Here is a 20,576-nt window from a genome sequence, read left to right on the forward strand (position 1 = left end):
GAACTAGGGGCCTTATAATTAGGGTTACCATACGTCCTCCTTTAGGAAGATTTGTCCTCCTTTTTCAGGTTTTTGAAAATATCCTCGGAGGACGCCTAAATGTCCTCCTTTTTGAGATTTTGTCCTCTTTTTTGAGAATTTTGGTCAAATTTACTGTGAAAGGGAAATACGGGGGAGGGCGCCATGCCATGATATTATCTAAAACGGGGTGTTCGAGTCGAGTAAACAAAGGATTCGTATCGCATTTTCATATCAATACTATCATTTACATCCCATGATGTGGACGACTGCTTAGTGCTTATTCTGTCAAAACTTGACTCCTCCTGGGATGCATCAATATGAATCAAGTTCGCTACACCTTCCGCATAGCTCCATCTCTGGAGCTTTTGACAGTCCATGCGAACGAATTACGATCGTTTTCACAACTACTTACCTACTTGAGTAGATTTAAAGTCAGTCAATTCTACTTCTACTTCAAGTAGTTTTAGGTTGCTTATGAAAGAAGTACTTCTACTCGTACTTGAGTAGATTTTTTTCGTCGCTACTTCTACTTCTACTTGAGTAGCTTTCTTGACTACTTTGACCACCTCTGCATATATAGAAATTGACCATAACTATTCATAGGGTCGTCTATTTTATTTTGTTGCATATTTAGATGTCAAGCAGATCCGCAAGAAGGCTGCCTTGGTGCCGCATGCTGCTCTGAGAGCCAGGGTGGGCAATCACTGCAGTCTACACAATTGTATAACACTATGGTGGTACTTATAGCAATTCTGGGCGTCCCAGTTGATCTAGTCATAGTGGGCATATGCCCAAACCTGCTGCTAGTGTTATTTTAACTAGAACCATTTGATGGTAAGGGTATGCCAATTGCCCATTAGTGAATATTCATGTCATTTCGAGGCAGTGACATCGGCCAACGGATGGGATAAACAAAGTTCTTGTGGTAGACTTAACGCTACATTGATCCCTGTATCTCTGCAACATTATTTTTGTTTACTACACTGGATAATTAGGGTTGCATTTGAAATCAAAATCGATATAAAACAAACATGATTAAAATATGACGCGTTTAAAACGTTTTCTTTAAAAACACGACGTCACGAATATTTAATTGCGGCATCTCAGTGGATTAACATTGACACATAAAAATATAGGGTAATTATGGCTCTTTTCACGAAAAAAGCTCCCAATCCCCGTCATAAACGGACCAAAAATGTCTTTAACCCGGACTACATCGTTATACAGCGGTTATCATCATCAGAATGCCCATTCCGTATTAATGATCTACATATTTACGTGCTAGAACACTTGAATCCACGACGATTTCGAGGGATCCGACCATTCCATATCGTATACATTGACTATATCTAGTGCTAGTGCAAATCGTCGATAGACTCCCCATATACAATTTTTCGAAAATATTTCGAAACACAATTATGGCATAATTATAAAACATTTGAAAAAAAGCAATTTTTTTACCAAGGCATTACTTTAAAACAATGCTTCAAACATGTTTTAAACAAACTGTTTTAAAAAGTTATTTGTTTAAAATGCAACTCTACATATAAAGGTTTGGATCTATGCATAACAACCCTCTGCCCAACCTTCCAAAAGTAAAAATAACAGAAATAATACATTTTGAAAAGTTGGATTTTAAAATATTTTTAATACAAACGTCGACTTGAACTGAAAAGACCGCTTTTCAAGCTAAAAAAAGCGTGCATGTAAACCAGAGATTTTTCAACTGGGGCCAGTGAGTAGCATCCCATCCATTAGGGGTGCTAATATATGAAGTATTGTTTGATATGAAGTATCTCTTTCGATGTTGCTTGATGCCAGCACGCAGTCCATCCCTCCAAAGGTTATGAAGATCTGAAGATCTTTTGTGCAGGACTGACAACAGTCTTTCATCGAAAGCTATCACCGTTGAAGCAGATACTTCCCGAATTCGTTGGGATGAAAAGGAATTCCGAAGGAACCAGTGTTGGGATCAAGTCACTACCTTCGAGTCACGAGTCATTTCGAGTCATTGCACATTTTGACTCGAGTCAAGTCAAGTCAATCGATTTTCGAAGGTGACTCGAGTCAAGTCAAGTCACTCGATTTTTGGAGGTGACTCGAGTCAAGTCGAGTCAAGTCAAGTCAAGTCACGAGTCAAGTCACAATTCAAGTCAAGTTGCCTTTTCGAAGTGTGAGGCATATCTATGTCATTGCATTTTTCTGACTGTCTGAAACACAGATTGAGTAGTCATTGATTCTGAACCGATGAACCAATATAGACTTAAATATACATGCAAGAAGGCGCTGTATCGCTCACATATAGCCCCTGCCTAGCCATAGCCTCAGTTTATAGTTACCAGCCAAAATAGAGCATAGAGAAACGAATTAATAAACACAAATTGATTAGATGCGATACATTACCCATTTACAAATTGATATGATACAATTCGAGCCTGCGCCAAATATTTAGGAATATATAAACTAACTGTATTCGAATTAAATTTCAATAAAACAAGAAGTTTGGTAAAGGTATAAGCACAGAGAACATAAATAGAACTATATTATACTAGTTTACCCCAACGTAAGCTGTAGGCTAAACTTCGATCACTTCGTTTGCGGTCAATTTATTTGTGAGAGAACAATGGAGGCTCAGTAAAACGCACGATCATTGAATGATTGGTCGCTCTCACGGGTTATACCAGCGTTGCGCGAACAATCCGAACATATGTAAGATACAGTGATTTTTATCGACACCGATTACTTGATGACTTGAAATTGACTCATGAATTTTGCTCCGAGTCACGAGTCAATCCACATTTCTGATACGTCAAGTCAAGTCAAGTCAAGTCATTTTAGCAAAGTGACTCGAGTCAAGTCAAGTCATACAAAAAAGGTGACTCGAGTCATCCCAACACTGGAAGGAACTTAACTGAACTATAGGTTTAGAACAGGGTTGGCTCAAATTGCGGGCACTCTTTAGCGCCTGCTGGCGGGCTTTAAAATGATATATGAAAACATTGTCTGTCAATATGACATGTCGACGATATACAGGAGTGGAACATCTCTAATCTGTGCTCTGGTCACTGATGTATTGTATTTTCATTTGGTCTTCAACAGATTTCTTGACGGGCCGGATGAAATCGTCTGACGGGTAGGATTCTGCCCGCCGGTCGTGTATTTGACAGCCCTGCCATAATGTTAGGTTGGTGCATTTGTGTGGTTAACCATCAGGACCTAAACAACATTTTTTCAGCCCCCTCCCGCCCAAGAAATCACTGATATTGGACCCACCACAGGGTAATCGATGCAACTTCGGGGCCATTACTATATGCATATATGGTTGTTTATGTACATCTGGCTGTTAATTTTGTGAATGAGTTATGTCAATTATATTGATTCTTCCATATATTACTGTAAAACTTTGATCCTTTCTCCGCTCAAGTGTTCGGAGTAAGTGGTAGAGCTGGTGGAGTATGATGACTTCAAAAATGTGTAAATTGTGCATCGTCAAGTTATGTTCATATATCACACGTATAAGACTATTTATGAGCCGAAATGACGGTCCACGCAAGCAGGTTGCACATTCAGTGGTTTTCAACCTGTTATGGCCGTGACTACATTTCCAATTTAAAAATGTTCCATGGCTCAGCTCAAAATTTGATAAGCCGATCTTTAAAAAAGCACCTTTGCCTAGGCTTATACTGACGGCCTATTTTGGAAACTGTTCACGTTCAACATCTTTCCGATCCCCATAATCCCCCGATCCCTAAAATAAAGGCACACGACCCCCAGGTTCAGAACCACTGTTCTTGACAAAAGTATCCAAACGGCCTTAACTGACTCTAGCCATATACTGCTATCTTAAAATTGCGATTACAATAGGACTGATTTCAGTAAATGATGGTTATTTATATATTTATTTTTGACTGGGATATCTTGATATTCCTGATTTTTGATTGCAACTTTTGAGGGGGCGGTGGACACCATATTAAACTCAATATAGACTTGGGGTATGTGATACTAAATCGCATATATTTGATTACCAAATAATATTGTTTAGATTGATTTACGAAAAAATCTTTAGCCCATACTTCAAGCCTTCGAAATTCTGGACATTTAGGCATATTTTAGTATTTCCCCCGGACCCAGTTTCAACAGTAACATTCCGAACATAACCGGGAAACTCCGGACGTATGGCAACCCTAGGTTAGAGAAGAACTGCTTCAGCAGTTGTAACAATGAGTGGCCACGTTCTTGTTCGACTTTTTTTGTTGACACTGATTCCACGCGGAAATACTGTACATTTCGTGGTATCGTTTATTTACGCATATAAAACCGTTATGCCTTCTCTTCTTATTGGCACCGATTCTGAGAAGATACTGCACGTTTTGTGGTTTTACTTGATAAAATTGACCGCCATAAGAATTTTATATGATTAATTCGTGTCCATAGCTATCTATTTATGACGATGTCAAAACTTTTAAAAGTAAATTATGAAAATGCCAAATATAAACATGCGTGCAATCTCTGCAGAAGCAGCCTTTGTAATTGCATAACGTTTGTTACACGAGATTGAAGGGGCTATTTCCCCGCATCAATCCGACAACGCAATCAGCCTAACTTAGCTATAGCCGAATGATAGAGCGTAAATGACTTCTCAAATAAGTCATAGTTCAGTATCACTTTATTAAAGATTTCATCAATCCTAAACACCACGAGATTGCGATACAATGAAAGGTTACGAAGGATTCGAAACGGTTTGGAGCCTTGGAGTAGTCTTTGCAATCACACACACCTTAGCCTTGAAAACTGTTATGCGAAAGGCATGTAGACCGAATGAAAAGCAACAAGGTAAAACAAAAGGACAAGCGGTGAGAATGAAGTAATATGTGGCGATATATTTGTATAGGTCGATATTTCAGATCCCGCTCCGCGGCAATCTCGATTGCCGAATAGTATTTATCAGTTGACTTATCAATCATCCCAATTAGTTGACAGTCCCTTGCTGTCGTGAAAAAACGGCATTGTGCCAATCGACAAGACAATAGAGAAACGAATATACTGATATGGACTATACATTTAAATTAAAATCTGATATCTTGTTTGGTAATACGAAGTAATGATAATAACATTATACTGTAAATATATATATAGGTACCATGTAACTTGAACTAGGAGTAAACTATGCGAATTTAATTGTTACCACATAAATCACGACTATATTTCAAATTGCATATTCAATCCTGCGCCCTTCATTCTGCGTTCAAACAATTCGTCGAAAGCTGCGGTCTGATTTACAGTGAAGTAATTTTTCCAGTCTCCGACACGCCCCTTTCTCATGAATTTGGTTTTGGAGAAGTCAAACGCGGCGATATCGGCCATCTTCTCATAGTTGACGCTTCTGTTCTCTTTCATGCTCGCGAAAGTGCAGTGGCTCGCGATTGCTTCGACTTGCTCGTCCCTCAAATCTTTACCTAGAAATTTTGCGAGTGCTCGCACCTGCGCCGGGAGATCTTGCGATAGAGCTTCGTACGTGGTGAAGTAGATTTTGTCGGGGTTCTCCTGAGATTCCTTCGTGCAAGCAAAATGCATGATATTACAATATTGCACTGTAATGATCGATTTAGATTGCGATAAAATTGAAACTCCTTTCACGTTGCTCGGATGTCAGTAGGCAGTCAGGGGATAGCCTAACTCAGTGGTTCTTAACCTTGTTTTCTTCAGCGCCCCCTTTCCAAAATTATCGTACTCCAGCGCCCCCCACCTCATATTGTAAGGACTGTAATTTAGACAATGGGTAAGAGGGAGACCCGTAACAGCACCTCGTCAGCTCCCCCTAAAAAACGGTTGTCTTGCGCACCCATAGCGTGATAAACCAAACTTCTGAGAGCTTCGCCCCCAAAAACCCCGTCGCGTGATTTCAATGATCAGTAAAGTTTGTGTGACCTGGTTGCCATAAGCGCCAAATATTTTCTATAATGTATGAATGAATATATAGGTGGCATTTGCATATATATGTCGCTATAAACTTTTTACCCTCTCAGCCCACGTAATCTGATTTACCAGTAGCGCTGAGTGAGCTGTTGTATTGGAAAAAATCCACGTAAATAATACTTGAACATATTCGGGGGTGGCCGTTGGTACAACTTATTCGTTACATGTTGCTATTTTGTTACCTCTTGTCCGCTATATAGTCAAAAGATATTGAAACGCATAAACGTATTAGACTAAAGTAAGCACACGATTCCAAATTGGTATTTCTTCACTGGCAAATAATTTTCTCTGGTGGATGTTATTTGTCCTGTGGGGTTGGCAATACGGGGAAATTTATGGTATTGGATTTTATCTCAGTGCTTTGTGTAACTATAAGTAATTCAACTGAGAATGGGATGCATATATCTGCTCACATTGAATTTAGTACTATACCTAGTTAACAATTTTAACATGAATGTATTCCAAACAAATAAGCAACACATATTATATAACGTTCATGTTCATGAAGAAATATTCTGACAATTTCATTTGGTAGATCTCAAATATACAAGTATATTTAGTTATTCATTTCGTGCACATATCTTCAAAACTTATTTTATGTACAAGAGGCTCTCACTCTCAAAAGTGATATACAGTGTAGGGATGCTGTGAACGTGATGTTCACGTTGGCGTTCTGTGTGTGAACCACGGAAATTTAGAGGTTCACGTTCACAAACGAACCTTGGTAGGTTCTGCAGTGTGAACCTTTTTCATATATTACAATTGTCACGTCATTATAACATCTTTGGTTGAAATTTATTGCATTTCAACTTGGAGGCACTCTATGCATGGCGCTGGCAGTTTAAAAATCAACACTAAACAAGCATGCACCTAGACTATCTCAAAAATTTTCCTTGCTTTGTTATAAAAGTTTGCTCGAAATATCCAGCTTTCTGTTTGTGAATATTTAGTGACTCTCTGTTATGAGCTTACACCGCAATCACACAACATCAAGAGCGAAATACGCTACATGTAGCCTCGTCAGCGAATGATGCTTGTTCAACCAATCGATGAAATTGATACCGTTGTCTGATGTAGAACATCTAGCAAGCGTATGGGGCCCATCTCGATTTCATACGTATATTATATCATAAAAACCAAATCCGTGCGATTGAGGGTGTTGGTTACTGCTGTGTAACTTGTTATCGGGGTACAACTCGCTTTAAACTCTGCTCAATATCAACGTAGCAAACACTCACACGCCGAATACATTGTCCGGCCTGGCCTGGATCGCTAAGGCGTAAGCTTATATTACTTTGCAAGCCCTCGTTGAAATTGTTGGCAAAGTGACGGAAGATATTGATTTTATGGGATTATTATATAACATTTGATTGCTCCAGTTGATACATTTGGCGACGAATGAAAAGTCAGTATATGTATTTCCCTAATGCAGTGCCTCCTTCTTCGATTTTCACACGCTGTGCGCTGCGAGATATAATACCAAATTCGAAACATGTTGTTGAAAATAACCCTTGCAAGCGTGACGGCAGTGTTTTAACGGGTAATTGGCGATCTAAAAGTACGCGCAAATCGTTTTACATGAATTATAATAACTAGGGCGCGTTTTCGCAACTTTTGCAACTTTTCTTTACAGCTTCCGGTAGCTTCCTAAATACTCAGAAGTTATGCAGTATGGTGTTTTAAGCTGTTTTGGAGGATTCTTATATTGCAACTTTGTGCAACCTTTCTTGATTTTTTCATGCTACTTTTTGTAACTTTTGCAACTCGATTTTTCACGCAACCACCTTTTTACTGGAACTATTTGGCACTATATGTAAATAGATCGCTTCATTATTCCACTGTCGTTTAAATTTGAGGTCCTTTCTGATTTGACGTACATTCATGCTAGACCGCCGAAAATTATATTTTCACTGGGTCAATTTTTTCAGATTATTGATTTTGTTGAAGTCGCCAGCACTGAGTTTCGCTCAAGTGCCTAGGATACGGATCGCTTCGAGAATCTCATACCCTTTTCCATAAATGCAACTTTTTAGTTCAACTTTATAAAAAAGAAATGCAACTTTTTACTGCAACTTTTATGAAAAATAAATGCAACTTTCCACGGATTTGACTGCAACAAAAACTTGCCCTAATAATAACCCACTATATTTATGAAAATACAGCAAACATCGTCCCGCAGCGCGAAAAAAATTTCGGCTCTGAATACTCATTATCATTAAGGATATGTCCTACTACCACATCATCTACTGCGAAGCCATTTTTCTTCAGCGCCCCCCTGAGCCCAGCGCCCCCATATCGCCCCCTGAGCGTTTCCGTCCCCTTAAAAATCGCCAGCGCCCCTTTGGGGGCGTTGGAAGCAAGGTTAAGAACCACTGGCCTAACTAATATATTGAGCGAGTGGATATGACCGGAGGTAATCAGTAACGAAGCACTTCTACTTTTCATAAGTACTCAAGTGTTGCCTACTTTCACTACTTACTCAAGTGATCACGTTTGCAATCTACATCGACTTTTACTTAGCAGTTTCCCACGCAGAACTACTTACCTTTGATATTGATTTGATATTTGAGAAGCTGGAGAGTTTTTGGATTGGTTTGCACCAATTTTGTGAATGAAATCATCATAACAGCCGAGCGAAATAGTCCATTTCTCATGATAACGGAATATATTCTCGAATATTTCACTTATTTGTCGTGTCAGTTTGCGTTGTTTGGAAGATGCATATTGAAATTTCGAAATTTTCCGCACTACGATTTACCAAAAGTACGCAACACCTCAAAAAATCATATTTTTGAACCTACATACCTGAGCACTTTTTAAACCTTTCATATTCTCCTTCCACTTGATGTAGCATGACAGTCATTTTGTGTCAGTCGCAAAGACCCACGTCGCAATTTCAAAATTTACCACCTCCGATCAGACTTGGACAACTAGATATTTCTAGTTGTCTAATTTCACTAGATTGGAGCGAAAGGCCAGTAATCTAATTCTAATCTAATTAGGAAAAGCTGAAAATTTTCTAGTTGTCCAAGTCTGCCTCCGATTGACTGACAAAAGTATATGCGATCCCTGGAACAAATCTAATTATCGAAACTTCTTACAAGAGTATACTTTCATACCATTCATTTTTTAGTTCCTCGTGACGTAGTTTTGACATGTCTTTAAAATTCCTAATTCTACTTGTAATTGAAAATAACTTTACTTATAGTCCTATACTTGAGTAGCAACTATTTTGACAAGATCTGACAGGCCTGCGATATGACATACCCTGTATTACACCAGAGCCGTGGTGGCGAGATAGCCTGGTGGTATAATCCACAGCTGCAACACCAATGCGTTGTGGGTTCGAGTCCGACCCAGGTCGACTCCAGAATTCCTACCTACTTGTTGGAGGTTTATCTCGGCTTCTCCTCGCCATCTAATTCGTGTAAGCGGTGTCTTATAAATGCCTAAGTGGGCCGTGCTAGAAGTCGGCAGCTACGGAATAAAAATGACGAAAATTGGCCTGGTGTAAATGACCAATGACCATAGTAGTCGACACTAGGGATGGTGTGAACCTCTGAAAGGTTCAGGTTCGTGTGAACGCGAACCTTTTTAAAAGGTTCTGTGTGAACCCGAACGTGAACCTCATGACGTCACGTGACGTCATATTGCTAATTCCAACCCTATCTTTCAATGACGTGATAGCCTATATTAATGTACGCGATACCTAGCGACGACTCGGGTCATATAATGCCACAATGCTAAAGTACATATTGACGTTTTAAACGTGGCCAAATGTATCAACTGAGGCAATCAAAGGATATAATACTCCCATAAAATCACTATCTTCCGTCGCTTTGCCAACAATTTCGACGAAGACTTACCAGGGAATCTAAGCTTACGCCTTGACGGTCTAGGCTAGACAGGACAATGTATTTGGCGTCTGAGTATTGCTACATTGATATTGAGCAGAGTGCAAAACGGGTTTCTATACTTGCTACCGGTATTACGTATTAGGCTACCCCACCATGCAGTTATAGAGCTGCAACCACCACCTTAATCGCACGGATTTGGTTTTAATGATACAGTAAACATGTGAAGTCAAGATTGACCCCGAACGCCTGCTAGATTTGTTACATCAAAAAACGATATCAATCTCATTGATTGGTTGAATAAGCATCATTCGCTGACTACATGTAGTGTATATGTCGCTCGTGATGTTGTATGATTGCGGCCCAAGCTCACAGCAGAGAGTCGCTAAATATTCACAAACGGAAAGCTGGATATTTCGAGCAACCTTTCGTAACAAAGCAAGTAAAATCTTTGAGATTGTCAAGGTGCATGCTCGCTTTGTGTTGATTTTTTATGCTGTCAGCGCCATGCTTAGAGTGGCCCGCATTTGAAATGCAATAAATTCGAACGGAAGATGTCCTAATGAAGTGAAAATTGTAATATATGAAAAAGGTTCACATTGCAGAACCTACCAAGGTTCTGTTGCGAACGCGAACCTCACGTTCACACCATCCCTAGTCGACACACACCATTAACACCTCAAAAACAAAGCCAACAAGCACCAGCGCCGTCGATCGACTTGAACACATCTCAGACCGCATATTATCTGGGTAGCAAATAAAACGGTAGCAATATTTTAATGTATAGCCGAGATCAACACGTTACCTTCCAATATTTTAGGGTGAAATCGAACCAGTCGCCCACGGAAACATCCCCGTTCGAGAATTTCGTCAAAAACTCATCCCATGTTCCGGCTTTCGGAAGGCTGAAGGTCATGTCGTGGAAATGAAAATAGGATACGCAGACGTCTTTAGGATTGCGCGCAACGTAAATGATCCTGCCTCTCTTCTCAACGGAAACGCCGTGAGGCAGAATCTCGTGCGGCCGGTGGACTTTCATAATTCTGAATGTTACGTAGAATTAATGACGCTATACTCGCTTCTGGCTTCCGGATCTCATAATCATGTAACGTTAAATCAGATATAAAATATAATCTAGATTCTGTAATGAAATCGTAAGGTGAGAGGCCATAGAGTCGCATTACATAGAAAGCTGAAAAAAGAACACGTCATAATTACATAGAAAGCTTTATCAATCTCGCTTATTATCCGAACGCTATGTCGTACTGAGGAGACAAATAATAATTAATCCGAGGAATAACCGTAAAATCACGTTCATGTATATGTTGTACCAAAGCAGAGTGGTCTGATCAATAATGAAGCGTACTTCTACTTTTTTCGACTACTTAAGTAGATTTTGATAATTGCCCTACTTGCTGAATAGGTTTTATTTTTAACTACTTTCCCTTCTATACTGAAACAGTCTTCAGTCAAAATTACATACTCTTTTAGACTTTGGAATATTTAATGTAGAAAGTATGTATGTATGTATGTTTCCATCACGATGGCGGGCGAAATTGTCAACGACCGGGTGAAATAATCAGGTGCTTATCATACGTTGGTCTTTTGCACCACAGTCGCAGATTGCGTACAAAGAAATGCACCGCGTTCAATAATGGCTTACAAAAGACCGTCACTGGTAGTATAACTAATAAGTCACAAATCAAAATAAGACTTCACAAAGTTACCCGAATCCGCCATTCTAGCAGAGGTGGTCAGTAATGAAGTGCTTCTACTTTTTCGAAGTACTCGAGTAGTTTTCCGCTACTTGCGGTACTCACTCAAGTAAATCTAATTTCCCGCCACTTCTAGTGCTACTTCGCAATATTTTGTGATCTACTTACTTACTTTTCGCTATTTTCAATTCGTCAAGTAGAAGTAGTTTAATCTTCCAATCAGAAAGATAGTCTGAGGAATTTCTGGACTGATTTCACGGACTATCAACATTTCATTTCCATGAAAGTTAAGTAAAGCCCAGAATTTTCGTCGCGCTTCGCGCACAGTATAAAGATGGAGTGATGAGTATCTTTTCATGAAAGTATCGGCGAATATAATAATTTTGGTAGCGGGTTGTGTGATTCTCTGTTCAAACCGCATTGTCGCCCATATGAAATCACAGTAAATATGGCCCATTATAACGTTTTGAAACTACCGTTTAGCAATCTATCAATTACCTATCATATCGTAATCTAGCAGGCCATGGCGTGTCCTAATCTGGAAAAGTGGACTCTGACTTTTTTAGCGTTAGAGCTGTTGTAGCAAACCACCATCGAAACTTTCTGGACAAAAGACATGAAACATATTTTCCGCTTTTCAGAAGTAGTATTTGTATTTCTCTCTCAATTCCCAATATCATACTTGAGTCCTAAATGGTTCCAGATGCATTTGCGTGGAGAACATATATGAAGTATAAAAGCAAGTGTGGCCTTAATGCCGTCTTAATGCCTAAATTTTCCGAAAATAAAGATATACACTATATGGCATTTTAACCATCCGCCATATTTTTATTAACGTATACCAATCGCGCAAAGTGGTAACACCGCATCCGATAGAACTTCTCCGTATTGCTCTTAGCCTAAACTACGGGCCTTATAATATGGGGGAGGGTGCCATGCCATTATATTTTCTAAAACGGGGTGTGGCAGTAAACAAAGGAATAGTATCGCATTTCCAAATCGATATTATCATTTGCATCACATGATGCGTACGAATGCTTATTCTGTCAAAAATTGATGCCTCTTGGGATGTGTCAATACGGAAAAAGCTCTCTACATCTTCCGCATAGCTCAATTTGCAGCTATTGACAGTCCATGCAAACGAATTACGACCATTTTCACAACTATTTACTTGAGTAGATTTAAAGTCAGTCAATTCTACTTCAAGTAGTTATAGACTACTTTCAAAAGTATCACTTCTACTCGTACTTGAGCATATTTTTGCGTCGCTACTTCTACTTCTTCTTGAGTAGCTTTCTCGACTATTTTGACCAGCTCTTCATTCTAATGTAGCGAATTGTTTCCCCGTGCGACAATAGATTTCAACTCGTAAAGACTCTAAAGATTTAAATCGGATTCGGGTTTGAAATGTTTGAGAAACCGGATACGAATGGAGTAGCGCGGACCGATTACGAAAGGCTTGCAACAGTAATCTAAGTCAGTATTCCAGTTGTGGAAATGGATTTGGATATAGCATGAATTCTGTCCGTGGATCTGTACTTGAATACAACAAACAGACCTTATCGAATCCGTCGGCCAATTCTCCAATGCTTGGAATCCCAGATGTTCACCAACGTCGACACTTTCTAGATAAGGACTCCTCGTTGAAAGAGCGAGCTGTTTCGAAGCTTCGATATCTGCATTGTGACAAATCAGCCAAACAATCTCTTGCATCCATGTGGTACCTTGGTTATAAAACAATATCAATAATCCGGGGATGCAACTATAAAACATTCGAGAAGACTCTTGTAGGTATTTATCACTGTTGATGACATATTATGGACTCTATTGGACAAGCCATTGATAAGCCTTGTAATTTTCAAAACAACTTTCATTGACAATTGACCGAGAAAACCATGTCATGCCACGTCCCAATATACTTATTCAGACTTTACATCAGTACACTTATCTGACCTTTTGTTTTCTACTTCTGCTCGAAGCAGTTTTTGCATGTGTTGAAAATCGCTATTTCTAGTTGCAATTGAATTGAAGTTCACAGCAAAACTTCTACCACTATACTGGAGTACCAGTAATTACTTGATCACTTATATTGAAAATGGATAAGAACTATTTTGATTGAATAGTATATTCATATTGAAATGAACCCAAATATTTTCGGCTGACACTGGTCAGGGGTAATCGTCAGCGCAGTAGAGAATTGGAAAGAAAATTGTATCTCAACAATCGTATCACAAAATATGACGTCACCAGCATGCTGGTCGTGATTGTTGAGATACAATGTTCTTTTCAACCCTCTACTAGTTGCTGATGAGTGTCAGCCGAAAATATTCGGGTTCATTTCAATGTGAATATACTATTCAATTGGATATTTAAGTTATGTGCCTCCAAGAAGCTCTTCGAGCTATTTTGAGTGCATGATCAGTGTCCCAACCTACCGGATTTCGGATACGTCACGACGAACACATCACTATCGCGAACTTCAAACTCTAAAATCCTGTTCGATAACGTGAGATTGTACGGAATAGTAGTAAAAACAAAGTTGTTCGCCGTCTTCACTCGCACGACGGACTTCGGTCGTAATAGTTCTGTCACCCGTAGTTTCGTAAGAATGATGAAAATCTTCGACGGTACAATGACATATTTCAAAACTTAAAAGCATATAGATCAATTAACAATGCACTATTTTACTGCGACGAACTGAAACTTACTAAAGGAAGTCACATCGATGTTTCTTGTTCCGTGCAGCTTCAATAATATAACTACTGCTGCGGCGGCCAGAGTCGAGGAGATCAAGATGAAGGACATATCGTGAATGCTGGTTCGTCGTAAGACTGTGCTATCTATTCTAATAAATGATTCATCTATATCATTCATATTACCGTATAAACTTTACCACAAAATTCAATATGCTTACAGGCAGGCTGAACGCGAGGACACTTTCAACAACAGTGCAGCGTCGTGTCTCTGTTTTGACGCGACAAACACAATGACACCATGATATACAATATTGAAAATATAGCAGAGGGTGAGCAGGATTTGAAAAATGCCGGCTATATGGCGTACACAGACAAAGACTTGTTGTACAGCAGGGCATGGACATGTTGATGAATGTCCTCCCGATCGACTGGCATAAACGAGAAACGATTTCGTATGTACTGTACATTGGCTATATGAACGCGTATATTCCCAATGACACTCGAATGTGGATCAACAAGCAGCCTAAATTCTGGTCGCCTGTTTTATTCAAACATTGCATCAATTGCAATGGAAAGCTTCGAACTTTTATTGAACGAATCCGAAAATTTCCGTTATTTCACGATAATGCAATAAGAAGTCGACTTTCCTTGAATTTCAAATTATAATGACATACATTATCACATCACATCCACGTACTTACATACAGTCGTACCATAGTACATATCGCCACAATTCAGTCGTAGGCCAATTTATATCTGTTCACTTCGCCCATTAATGCTATAACTTAAATTTACAATTTCACTGTGACCGCCACCGAAAGAAAAAAGCAGTTGCAAACTACAAGACAGTTTCACTCAATAACCATACGAGTTACCACAGTACCGTTCAGATGTTCGTGACGTAGTATTACTTCTTGAATGACATGAACCGACTTGAACTTAACCGCTTATTTGGTGCGTTTTATGTGTTTGGTGCGAGTTCATTCTGAGGCGCTCGAGTGCATAATGTTTTCAATGAATCATCTGGCCCGAGGTTAAATATTTGCGCATGCAACACGAAAAAACACTGCAGTCGCGAATGGCTCATGAATTGAAATTCTACAATGTAACTGTAACATACTGGGTGGCAGCCTTCGAAACATCGAACATTTATGACATCCAGCATTAAATATATCCGGAACATTTCAGTCATGTTACGAAGGAGTCTAAAACCTAATAAAAATCCACGGTATTTCAGTTCAGTGCACTTCACATCCTAAATAGACGTGGCTGAATACACTGATCAAAACGATATGCAAAGTATTAACCGTAGGTCCTAACCCTGTCATATATTGATCAACTGATTGCGACGCTTGTTGTAAATGAATAGTAAGCGAATTTGTGAAAACAGTCGATTATAAACGGTGAGGCGACGGTAATACGAAAAATAATTGTTTCGTAGTATTCAGCATAATTTAATTCTGTAGTGGGAGTATCGACAATGCCGAATGATTTATCGCTATATTCACCCCTCGAGGTGCTGATCTTCGCGATTACTTGGATCTGATTTTAACGCGAAACAAACTTGTTTTCGGTAGGCTACGATTTCTGCAACGAATAACTTGAGTGAACTTAATCAATATCGAAAAGTATTGGCTTGATTCGACCTCAAAAATATTTACTACTTTCGATCAAAACATAAAAGGGCATGAGCTATCTGTAATTTACAGGGCTACGGTCCGGGGGCTAGGAGAACGGTAATTGTGAACGATAAGCAAATACAGGCGGTAGTATTGCATCGGGATCTGCCGGCTACACCAGATACACGCTGTAATGATGTTCTTCCCATAATAAAACAGATATATAAAATCTATATCGCATTATACATGATATTCAAACGATACTGCCTTCTGCATAATCTTCAATATAAATATCTTATATTACGAGGATATGGCTGAAACAATAACGTTGCGATAGGATAGAGCAGTCACACAGTATAGCCTGCTGCTGTCATGGTCTGTTCCTTATTGCATCTGCATGTCGGCAATGGAATGTAGAGGAGAAATTCTCTTTCCGTACTCCACCAATACTACGAAAGCCATCAGCATTCAGCAGCCAGGTGGTGTTCACGGAGTAGATAACAAATAGGAACTTCATCAATAATTTTGTTCAAATGGGTTGTCTTTTCTTCCTCTAAATTCCGCCATTTTAGTTTTTAACAGTTTGAGTGGGAAATCGAATCATATCTTACAAATCGCCGTCTTCTATTACCACCACGGCATAGCAAAATTGCGAATAGCAAGGTGTGCTGCCTACTACTATGCGTTCATCATGAACAAGCGGATTTTCAGTTTTCGAAGGATACAAACTGGCAATATATATATAATATATTTAACTATATTTTTAGATTATACTTTCTTAATATACGTCACTATATCCGATTCCACTATTCGTGAATTTAAATTGCAAGACACTGCTGTGCCCAAAGTACAATTTTATACCTTTCGAGTAGCCTAGCATTAGTGGCTATCACCAGAACTACAAAACTTGAACCGCGGGGATATCTCACTCCACATCACATTAACAAAACCTCGCGTCAACGTAACAGTCATATAGCCGTGTTTTTCGTGACGTTTTGTGACCTAATGAAAAATTATAGCGGAGAAAATAGGCCGCTGATCTTATGTAAAGTTGATGAGTTTTGCAATCAAGAATCGACAATATGTATTGCATTGAATCATGTGTGATGGCTCATATTATTCATTCGTTTTTTTTTTAATATTTCCACTTTCATGCGCTCAAAACGCGACCAGATTGCGATACAAACAAAAGATAGGATCGAAGGACTCAAAATAGTCGACGACTGATAGTCTAACTCATAATAGGATTGACTCTTTTCCACAGTAAGCGACCCTCCGCGGTGACTGAACTTCGAAGGAGACGAATTGCTTGAAATTATAGCAATTATTGCCCAAGATTTAAATAATCAGCTTTATCAGAGTGGTGACACAATTTTACTAAGAGGAACTGCTTTTCTCCCTACTCCCACCCGACAAGCGGATCAGATTTACCAGCGCATTTAATGCGACTCACACAAACATTCGAATAAGAGAGCGTACAGATTAGGCGTATGCCCTATGCATACCTAGATGATGGTTGGATTCAATCAATATGTATTGCTTTACACAGATTTCTCGATCCATCCGGATCCGGAAAACAACCTGTATTTCGTTAAAGAAATGTCGGTAAAGTCTTGCGACCCAAACTGATAGATTAAATCACTTCATATGTCCCACTAATGAGACGGCTGTGTCCGCTTGCTGTCAGCAAGTTTTCAAATCTATGGGGTTGTTTGTGGTATTCATGGTGTTTTGTCGACTACAAAGGTCATTTACACCAGGCCAATTTTCTTTATTTTGATTCCTTATATCTGCTGCCGACTTGTAGCACGGCGTACTTTTTCAAGACACCGCTTGCGCGGATGAGATGGTGAGGATGGGTCTAGCTCAGGGTTGGCCAACCTTTTTGCTATTCACGCCCGCATTTGGACAACTTATGTTGAGTACGGCCGCATTCCAGGGCATAGCTGTAATGAACTAATTGGACGCTAAATTCCCATGTTAACTGTCCATGTCCATATCCGGTGCTGTACCATTTCATCGGGCTTACTATGCGCACCAAAATCGCGAGTGGTCATGTTATGAATAGTTACAGGGACACGTTATGATCGCGTTATGAATTTCGTCATCATATTAGTAGTTTGTCATATTACTATCAAATATTTATCCCTTCTCAGCCCATGTGATCACATTCACCGGTAGAGTTGACGGAGGAATGTTTTCGAAAATTTAGGGCAAGTTATAAACGATGCGATGCTTCTTCGGGTGAGCCAATTGGTATTATTCATGTCATTATTGCTTACATGCTGTCATTTCTTGACCTCCAATCAGGATTGTAGGTATAGTGGAAAGGTGTTAGAATCGCCGTACGTAGGCCTACCAGAAACAAATTTCATTCGTGAGGAGCACACGATTCCAAGTTGGTATTTATTCTATATGGGGCGCATCATTTTCTCTGCTGTTCGCATCTGTATGCTGACGGGCTCAGATTGCAAAGGGAACCTCTATATATAACAATGCAAAAATGAAGTCGCATTTTCTTCGCGCACAGCGCGAACAAAATTTCAAGTTTAATTAAAATATCTCAAAAATACTAATTGAACTACGTGTCGACGGCAGCACAAATTTCACCAAGGGCGACATCATCTGGTCCATACGGACGACCTGATGCCCGCGGGCACCGCGTTGGTGTCCCCTGTAATGTCAATGGTGTCAGTTTTTTATTACAAATTTCGAAAATGTGGGATGTACATAGGGTTGCATTTAAAACAAACGGTGTTTTAAAACACTTTGTTTAAAACATGTTTTAAACAGTGTTTTAAAAAAGGGCCTTTTCAAAAAATAATTGTGTTTTTTTAAAGTTGTAAAATTATGCCATAATTGTGTAAATACCGTCTTAAAAACATGTTGTATGAGCCTACGGACAATTACCACCCGATATATCTGACGTACATCGATATGGGACGGTTTGCACCCTCAAAATAGTCGGTTCAACATTAATAATACAAATATCTCGTCAAAGGAGCTAAATTTACCCTATATTTTCAAATGTCAATGTCAACCAACTATGACGTCACAATTGGCTATTGGTGACGCGGGGGTTATTGTAGGCCCCGGATGACGTCATGGCTTTAAATAAACAAAAAAAACACAATAAAAACATGTTTTAAATTAGGGCCTTGTTTTAAACATGTTTGTTTTAAATGCAACCCTAGATATACACGTTTTGCATGTAAGTCCCAAGTGGATATATTATTTGCATCGGGTATTTGTTTTCAAATGACACAAAAAGAATATGATTTGCTACTTCTGTCCTAATATACATACACTGTTACGCAACAATCAACATGGATGAGAGTTGATGGAGGTTCTACTCAGCAAATATATAGTTTGGCTATATTGCGTGTTATAAATTCAATATAGTGCTGTACAAAATTTTTTTGTAAACTGTTCCATTTTGTACGCCTATTTCTCGTTGTGAGCTACGATTCGCGCCATGTTTTCATAATGTTATATTGGTCCTGATGTAGGCCTACTCTCATACGTGATTAAAATGAATTTCTCCGTGATTCCAGAAACAGTAGTACATTTCTGAGATTGCCGACTTGGCCGGATCACAAAGGATGAACTCGGTGATGGCGATGTCGTGTTGCGTCTCGAATTACGAGAGTTTACCTGATGAGTTCAAAGCGCCTTCGCTTGAGCTGAACGAGAAATGTTTCAAATTCCAAGATCGGCACTACCATGCGGCGGCAGTAATCACATCCGGGAGAGCTAATTAGTTACCGATGGTGGAGATCTGATTTATCGCATATTTTTGTGATCTCACTCCCGATATCGACATGAAATGCTTCATGACTTTATCTATATATAGTAGCCTAATTGTTGTTTATGATAATCATGGTGTTTCGACTACATTGGTCATTTTACACCAGGCCGATATTCTGTATTCTGCATGATTCCGTAGTATTTACCGACTTGTATAGCACGGCCCACTTCTAGGCTTTTGTAAGACACCGCTTACGCGGATCACGTGGCGAGGAGGAGCCTATAGATAAACCTCCAACACTTAGGTAGGAATTCTGGAGTCGACCTAGGTCGAACTCGAACCCGCAACCCAATGGTGTTGCAACTGTGGAATGTACCAGTACGCTATCTCGCTACAGTAGCCTAATTAAAGTTTTCTAATATCTTCACGTTTTCAATTGTTTCATTTTTTCGCCTCAAATGCAATATGCCTCGAAACAAGCGACGCATGCGTTGAGAACCACTGTCTCATTTGGGGTCATCATACGTCCTCTTTGAAGATAATTTGTCCTCTTTTTTGACTTTTTTTTTAATGTCCTCGGAGGACGCCCAAATGTCCTCTTTTTTGAGATTTTGTTCTCTTTTTTTTAAATTTTGGTTAAATATAGGGCAATATTCGACTGAGATACAGTGAATCAGCACTGAAGTAACGCTCCGGCTATTTCGGGAGTTGAGCCAGAAAGTTGACCTTTTTTTAGTCGACCAACTGATAATGTGAAAGAAAAACGGTATTTTGGGAGCTGAGCCAGAAAGTTGACATTTTTTTAGTCAGCCGACCACGAAGTGCAAAATATTTACCATTTTTTAAGGATTTTCGTCGGGTATAGCCTATTGCAACTCTGAAAATTTTGAAGAAGTGCATGTCCTCTTTTCAGATTTCCAAAATTACCCGTCTCTTCCTCGATAGTT

General features: G+C 39.3%; 1 protein-coding gene and 1 long non-coding RNA gene across 4 annotated transcripts in view; one reads left to right on the forward strand and one right to left on the reverse strand.

Annotated features, from left to right (window-relative positions):
* The first annotated feature begins 1,985 nt into the window (after positions 1-1,985).
* The window catches only part of LOC145452878 (uncharacterized), a 193,675-nt gene continuing 175,084 nt past the window's right edge, over positions 1,986-20,576 (forward strand). The window contains exon 1 of the long non-coding RNA XR_013919573.1: positions 1,986-2,115. This is a non-coding gene — a long non-coding RNA (uncharacterized LOC145452878). The remainder of the gene's footprint in view (positions 2,116-20,576) is intronic.
* LOC145452864 (sulfotransferase 1B1-like) lies at positions 4,666-16,235 on the reverse strand. 3 transcript variants are annotated; one of them, XM_080331003.1, is made up of 6 exons: positions 14,481-16,170; positions 14,275-14,411; positions 14,002-14,214; positions 13,125-13,290; positions 10,657-10,894; positions 4,666-5,574 (listed from the first exon to the last, which is right to left on the reverse strand). In XM_080331003.1, exons 2-6 carry the CDS (start codon positions 14,369-14,371, stop codon positions 5,221-5,223), a joined length of 1,068 nt encoding a protein of 355 aa, XP_080187129.1. In that variant the 5' UTR covers positions 14,372-14,411; positions 14,481-16,170; the 3' UTR covers positions 4,666-5,220. The 3 variants fall into 3 exon arrangements, with proteins under 3 accessions (XP_080187129.1, XP_080187128.1, XP_080187130.1); XM_080331002.1 differs by having other exon boundaries at positions 14,275-16,168; XM_080331004.1 differs by lacking the exon at positions 4,666-5,574 and adding an exon at positions 5,581-10,597 and having other exon boundaries at positions 14,275-16,235.

This window comes from Botryllus schlosseri, chromosome 12 (genome assembly GCF_051294905.1).
Source record: "Botryllus schlosseri isolate E-star chromosome 12, Bs_hap1, whole genome shotgun sequence".
Classification (NCBI taxonomy): domain Eukaryota; kingdom Metazoa; phylum Chordata; class Ascidiacea; order Stolidobranchia; family Styelidae; genus Botryllus; species Botryllus schlosseri.

Coding starts and splice junctions, on each gene's coding strand:
- LOC145452864 (XM_080331002.1), bottom strand. CDS start 14,440: ATGAATGATATAGATGAATCATTTATTAGAATAGATAGCACAGTCTTA. Junction 14,215..14,274: donor CATCGATGTGACTTCCTTTA/GTAAGTTTCAGT, acceptor TATGCTTTTAAG/TTTTGAAATATGTCATTGTA. Junction 10,895..13,124: donor TGGCCGACGGATTCGATAAG/GTCTGTTTGTTG, acceptor CGTAACATTCAG/AATTATGAAAGTCCACCGGC.